At 42.3% G+C, this 7155-nt stretch overlaps 1 protein-coding gene across 1 annotated transcript; it reads right to left on the bottom strand.

Annotated features, from left to right (window-relative positions):
• Positions 1–408: 408 nt before the first annotated feature.
• On the bottom strand, positions 409–6661 carry LOC116378476 (nebulin-like; the record flags this gene model as incomplete). Its single annotated transcript, XM_031840356.1, has 15 exons — positions 6536–6661; positions 6314–6421; positions 6117–6230; positions 5151–5348; positions 4930–5037; positions 4745–4843; positions 4543–4647; positions 2849–2956; positions 2417–2728; positions 2096–2302; positions 1897–2001; positions 1685–1792; positions 941–1252; positions 610–816; positions 409–513 (listed from the first exon to the last, which is right to left on the bottom strand). Coding segments are annotated over exons 1-15 (2322 nt in total), but the record flags the coding sequence as incomplete, so codon positions are not given.
• Between the last annotated feature and the right edge of the window lie 494 nt (positions 6662–7155).

Raw genomic sequence — 7155 nt, 5'->3', positions numbered from 1 at the left:
TAAAGGTTTATAAATCATTTGGTAATCATGAAAACATGCCTAATATAGTAAATAACATGTTATAATGTGTGCAACAATGAACTGTTAATAAATATTTTACTAATGTAATTAGAATATAATTTGTATCGTCTCATATAAGCTATGGTACAATTTATGATTTAGAAACAAATTTAGAAACAAATCATTTCATATGATCACAATAAGTTAAAACAGTGCAGTGCAGTGCAAAAACAAAACACTAAGCACAAAGATATTTAATTCTGTGTTAACAGTAAAATAACTATTAACTAAACTGTAATTGGCCATTTATTAATGATGGTTATTATAAAGTGTTATTATTGTATTTTTTACCTTACAAATCATGACTGAGCAAGAAAATTGTGAGGAAAAATGAAGTTATCACTGTACCTCACTGACGTTCTTCTTGTTTCCTCTGGCAAGAACAATGCCCATCGCATCAGGCATGATGTGGATGGAAGTCTTGGCTTTCTCCCAGGCGGTGATGTAGGATTGCTAAAAACATAAATGTAGTGGATGGCTTCATATCTTAGACATAGATGCTAGAGAAGAGATATTTGTGTCATTTTCACAGCTAGTCCCATCCAGTACCTTATTCATTATCTGGTTGTTGGCAGTGGCCAGTGTCAGATCCATGGAGTGCATGTCCTTAGTGAATTTGAACTTATTCGGAAGTTGACGGTACCGGGCCTCACTGAAGATCTTTCCAGCTGTTTTTGCTCTCTCAACATCGAACGATCCAATAGGAACCCATCCTATTCCCTTCATGAAGCTGTCATAATCACTCTTGTACTGGTTCTGAGGGAGAATATCAACAGATTTACTTCACAATGCAGCACAGTAATGTAGAGCTTTGGATTTTTGTTTTAAAATCTACAAATAAATGTAAATTTAAAAGACGATTAAGTCAAACTCTACATACATCACTGGCGATGAACTGCATTTTGCGAGCCTGTTGCAGGTTTATGGCATCAGGGAGCAGAGAGTAACTGTGCTGGATCTTCCTGTATCCAGTCATAGTCTGAGCAGCAGAGGCCTTCTTGGCGTGCATCACGCTCATCATGTCCACTGGGGAGTGATACTTCAGCTTGGCCTTGTTGTAGTCCTTCTTGTAGTTCTTTTCGCTCTGCATCTTAGCCACCGCCATGTAGTGAACCAGCAGAGGGTCGTCCTGGATGCTGCGGTGGCCGACGTGGTGGCCTCTGGCCTTCTCGTAAGCCAGCTTGTACTTGTACTGTACAAAGGAAACACATTACATTTGCCATCATTATTTTGATTTGCATAGTATGATAAAAGGGGGAAAATGTGAAAGAAATGTTTTGATTATTGTCGTTGTCTAACTACAGGATATATACAAAATGAAACTTGTTTTTCTTAACTATCACCTCCCTTTCAACTCTCACTTCTTTTTAACATTTCACTTCTTTTCCTTACCGTCTGTCTCCGAGCAGATACACATATAACACCTACATCCTTTAGAGCAAAGGTATAGAAGTGTACCTTTAATAGTTCTGTGGAGACCATTGATCGCTGTATGATCTGAGCCTATATGCAAAAGCTATAATAAACTCTTGAAAGACAACTTGGTTCTCAATCTTAATTTCAAATTCCCACCATTTCAGTAACATTTGAATAGTATTATATTTTTACCATATTCACAACTTACATCGCTGGCAATGTCTCTGGAGCTTCTCGCTGCAACAATGGAAATAGCATCTTCCTTCACATGATGTCCTTTGAGCAGATCTTGACGATGAGCATAGGTGTAGCAATTCTAAACAAAATCAGTGTTATGTTACAAATACAGCAACTATTTCATTTCTTTATGCATTCTACGTGTGCACACACACACACGCCAGACAAGAATCTGCAACTGACCTTGCTGATGTTGACGGCGTTGTATCTGGCTTGCATCAATTCAGGAAGATCAGCGGGGAGATGGTAAGTGTGCATGAACTTCTCTCCACTGGCCTTGTACTCTTTCTGCATAATCACAATGAAGAGATCGGTTTTATGTCTATTCTGAGAAGGAATTCAAAGACTAACAATCACCAGATTTATATTTGCTCATTCTCACCGTATTCATGATCTTGGCATTGGTCTTGGCCAGCTCCATGCTCATGGAGTCAACGGTGCTGGTGAATTTTAAGGTGTCAGGGTGCTGGCGGTAATTCTTCTCATTCAGAGCTGCCCCTGCTTTCTTGGCTTTTTCCACTTCCAGGGAACCAATAGGAACCCAGCCGATTCCCTTGACTGAGGTCTCATAATCCTGTTTATAGTTAACCTAGAAAGGAAAAGAGAAAAGTAGCTTATCAGACTTGCAGAAACTCTCTATTTAAGCCAAGACATAGGGTATTTACCTACATTATCACACCAAAGTCCCTAAAATCAAACTTACATCACTGGCATTGTAGTTCATGTTGCGAGCGAGGCCCACACTCATGGCGTCGGGCAGCAGGGAGTACTTGTGGTTGGGCTGCTTGTAGCCAGCATAGGTCTGCACAGCAGAGGCATGTTTGGCGTGGACCACGCTCAGCATGTCCACTGGGGTGTGATACTTCAGCTTGGCCTTGTGGTAGTCCTTCTTGTAGTTCTTTTCGCTCTGCATCTTGGCCACCGCCATGTAGTGAACCAGCAGAGGGTCGTCCTGGATGCTGCGGAAGCCCACGTGGTGGCCTCTGGCCTTCTCGTAAGCCTTTTTATACTGGACCTAGAGGTTAAAGGACGTTTAACATCTCTAATTATTTAGAGTTTAAAGAATTTGAACGGTTATTTAAAGCAACAAAAAGAACAATATGTCTGGTACAGAGCATGTTAAAATGGAACTTACATTACTGGCAGCATGTCTGGCAGCTTTGGCAACGACAATGGAGATAGCGTCAGACTTCAGGTCATAACCTTTAGCAATCAACTCCTCCCAGGCATGCTTGTAGCAGTTCTGAAATCACAGATTACAGATACAACAACATGAATCCACTACACACACTGCATTTCACTCATTCACCACGAGACTCACACAATCCACGCAATCCACGCGCTCTCACACAACCGTTACCTTAACGTCCATATCTATAAGTGGATACATTCAACGTGACAGTTTACATGCATGTTAATGTTTAGAATGAACAGCTGACAAATAAAGAATATGATCCGTGTGAACGAGGAGAATTAAACCTGAAACTAACTCAGCTGCTGCTGAAAACTTGCAGACGAGTTCGGTCTGATCACCACTCACTGTGTGGAGCTTAATTCAACATTTTATTAATGATGCCTCATGTTTCAGTTATCCATCTCTATGAAGATGGAGGGGTGAGGATGGAGGGGTTAGGATGGAGGGGTGAGGATGGAGGAGTGAGGATTGAGGGGTGATGATGGAGGGGTGAAGATTGAGGGGTGATGATGGAGGGGTGAGGATGGAGGGGTGAGGATGGAGGGGTGAGGATGGAGGGGTGAGGATGGAGGGGTGAGGATGGAGGGGTGAGGATGGAGGGGTGAGGAGCTCCTGAAGGTAAATCGGAGCGATGCAATTTATGGCCTGCAAGAGGACACCACGGGCTCTATTTCCATGAACCCAGCAGGGAGTCCAGATCGCAGTCGAGTACAACTTGCCAAGTGCATCGGCAGCGTTCCACTTACGTTAGTTTCGTGGCCAAGCTCTCTTGGTGCCACTGTGGTGCACTTGGGTACGAGATGTGATCCTGAGGGACTTATTAGTGACATTATTCAGGTATGCTGATCAACCATATTTATCCATTAGTGGCATTTTGTCTATAAATTGTGAATTTGGCTGCTTTTTCAATAAACTTCCTGGGGGGTTGAAGAGTGATGACCTCTGACCCCAGTGACATATACAGTATATCAAATTTAGGAGGAAATTAATGAAAATATAACAAAAATAACTGAAGCGTGCTATTAGTAGGGATCCCCCAGGAAACTCGGTTCTTAACGGGAACCGGTTCTAAGTGAGTAAAAACCCAGAGTATTGATGTGGTTCAGAGTTATCAGTTCTGCTATCAGTACTTTCTTAGTTCTGGAGTGAGACGTCCTCGTATCAAACGTCCTCTCTCTGTCTCTCTGTCTTTGTATCTGTCTCTGTATCTGTCTCTCTGTGTTTGTATCTGTCTCTCTGTCTTTGTATCTGTCTCTGTGTCTCTCTCTGTCTCTGTCTCTTTGTCTCCTCTCAGTACAGCTTGATCAGAGAGAAGGAAACATTGTAGAAGTCTGGTCGTCTCAAACACAATAAAACATTGTTGAGCTGAGAATCGATTTTAAAGATGTTAGAACTTCTTGTGTTGCTGCTCAAGAAATATTATTTATTTACATCCAAGAATAATAAAGAAATGATGATTCTTTTATTAATTTATTGTCTCTTTTTCTCACAAAATAATCAAAAAGAACCGATAAGAGTATCGATTAGAGTTCTAGTATGAATAAAATCCTACCATACCCATCCCTAGTTATAAAATAATACTTGGTTTGTGTGATTTGTTGTTAAAGTGGTCTCTCGGTGTTTCTTTTTCTCACCTTGCTGATGTTGTAGGCGTTGCACTTGGCCTGTTGGAACTCGGGGAGATCAGCAGGCAGAGAGTACTTCTGGTGGATCTTCTCCAGACCTCTCTTGTAGAACAGCTGGAAGGCAGAAAACAAGCCCCACGGGCAGAGTTCAACAAGAGCCGAACAAAAGAGACGTGAGAAAGATCTCCAACGAGAGCTAAACGTGACTCACATCACTCCTCTGAAGCTGGTTGACTTTGGCCTGCATCATGACGGGGTGGTCGTCGATAGAGGTGAAGGGGAACTTGTCGGGGTGTTGTCTGTATTTCCTCTGCAGGAAGATAGTAAAGTACACTGTTAACAAGTAATTAAATAACACGTCATGAGTGTAGAGGAAGACTGAAGCGACACACATACCTCACTCAGGATGTCACCGGCTTTCTTATTCTTCTCCACCTCCAGGGAGCCGAAGGGAATCCACGGGGTTCCCTTGGTGTAGATGTTGTAGTCGGACTTGTAGTCATTCTGCGACGCAGAAAAACACAAAATCAAATGGTGTCACTGAATATATATATAATTACTCTCAAAATAACCATGCGAGTACAAGTACAGGTTTTCTATTAGGATGAAATACTTACGTCACTCTGGATGACGTTGGCTTTCTTGGCCAAGCTCAGCAGCACACTGTCAGGAGGAAGGAGGTAGTTGGGGCTGATTTTCCTGTAACCCGTCATGCTGGCGATGCCCTGGGACTTCTTAGCCAAGGTGACTGACATCATGTCCAGCGGAACGTGGTACTTGGTCTTTATCTTTTCATAGTCCTTTTTATATTCACGCTGTGGAGATAATCAGGGAGAGATTGTTGAACTCTTCAGCTCAGATGAATTCATATCAGAAGGGAGAAGTCACAACCTTTAAGTGGAGCAGTGGTGATGGTAAATGTAGTCAATTTAGCCTTATTCATGGCTTTAATGTACTGCATTTATAATGCAAGAGGAGAGGAGAGGAGAGAGGAGAGGAGGGGAGAGGAGAGGAGAGAGGGAGGAGGAGAGAGGGAGGAGAGGGGAGGAGAGGAGAGGAGAGGAGAGAGGGAGGAGAGAGGAGAGGAGAGAGGGAGGAGGAGAGAGGAGAGGAGAGGAGAGGAGAGAGGGAGGAGGAGAGAGGAGAGGAGGGGAGAGGAGAGGAGAGAGGGAGGAGGAGAGAGGAGAGGAGAGGAGAGGGGAGAGGAGAGGAGAGGAGAGGGGAGAGGGGAGAGGAGAGGAGAGGGGAGAGGAGAGGAGAGAAGAGGAGAGGCTGTTAGAGTGTAAATAGTTAAATATATATATAACACGTGGAGCCTGTTAATTAAATTATCTGAGAAATTAAACTTTTTCATGATTTATGTCGTTATAACTGTGTTGTTCTGCACTGAAGACGTGTTCTAGTTCTCTCTACTTCTATTCATGATGGTTCTATTTCTATAGAGGAGCAGGACTTTTATTTTGAAGTGAAAAAAAGACCACAGAGAGTAAAATGTGAAGGGAGCGAAAAAACACCCAGAAACTGCTTTGGTTTCAGAGAGTTAAGGGAAGTAAAGTTTTTAATGCAGAGAGCAAACGACTCACGTCACTCTGGATTTTGGCCACGTGAACGGAGTGTAAGATCTTGGGGTCGTCATTAATGCTGAGGGCTCCGACCATCTGTCCTTTGTTCTTCTCATACTCCTTCTTATATTTAACCTGCAAGGAAGAATAAAAGGTGAGCAATTAGTAGATTAATATACCTGACATACAGAAACCCTAGCGGCTGATGTGATACTCACATCACTGGCGATGTTTGTGTGAGCCCGGGCGGCGAGGATCGAGATGGTGTCGCCTTTGATCTCAAACTTCTTCGCTTTGGATTTCTCCCAATCGTACTTGTAACAGTTCTGCAAAGAGAAAGTCGAGCTGTTCAGGAAACTAACAGTCTAAAAAGTATTGAGTCTAAAGCTCACAGACATTCAATTTCAGCTGAGAAGATGAGGAGTGGAGCGGCTTCTTACATCACTGAGGTTGAAGGCGTTGACTCTGGACTGGATGAAGAAGGGATAGTCTGGAGGGAGACAGTTCTTGAACTTTGTGTCCTCGTACTTTGCTCTGTAGTTCAACTGCAAAGAGAAGAAAGTCATAAAGTTACGTTTCATTCTAAGGTGATTCAACACAGGCGGAAGATATCCTACTTCATGCAATGGTCATGAAGTAGAAAGAAAACGTTTATTTTACTACTTTGTCTGTCTGTAGATTTCTCCTAAATTCACCAAAAGTTACTTTACATAACGCCTCATTTGCATATTTAAACATAACATTTCAGAAAACTTGTAACACAATAAATACTCCTCTTAATGTGAGTGATGAAGTGGTGAAGTTTCATGGTGATATCTGTGAGGTCATGTTGTGACTCTATTCACCTGTAGAGTCTTCTTAATGTGAGTGATGAAGTGGTGAAGTTTCATGGTGATATATGTGAGTTCATGTTGTGACCCTATTCACCTGTAGTCTTCTTAATGTGAGTGATGAAGTGGTGAAGTTTCATGGTGATATCTATGAGGTCATGTTGTGACTCTATTCACCTGTAGAGTCTTCTTAATGTGAGTGATGAAGTGGTGAAGTTTCATGGTGATAT

Source organism: Anarrhichthys ocellatus, unplaced genomic scaffold (genome assembly GCF_004355925.1).
Source record: "Anarrhichthys ocellatus isolate YVR2014 unplaced genomic scaffold, GSC_Weel_1.0 scaffold2660, whole genome shotgun sequence".
NCBI classification, from domain to species: Eukaryota; Metazoa; Chordata; class Actinopteri; order Perciformes; family Anarhichadidae; genus Anarrhichthys; species Anarrhichthys ocellatus.
Note: the sequence above shows the minus strand (reverse complement) of the source record. Positions and strands in the feature narration are given on the sequence as shown.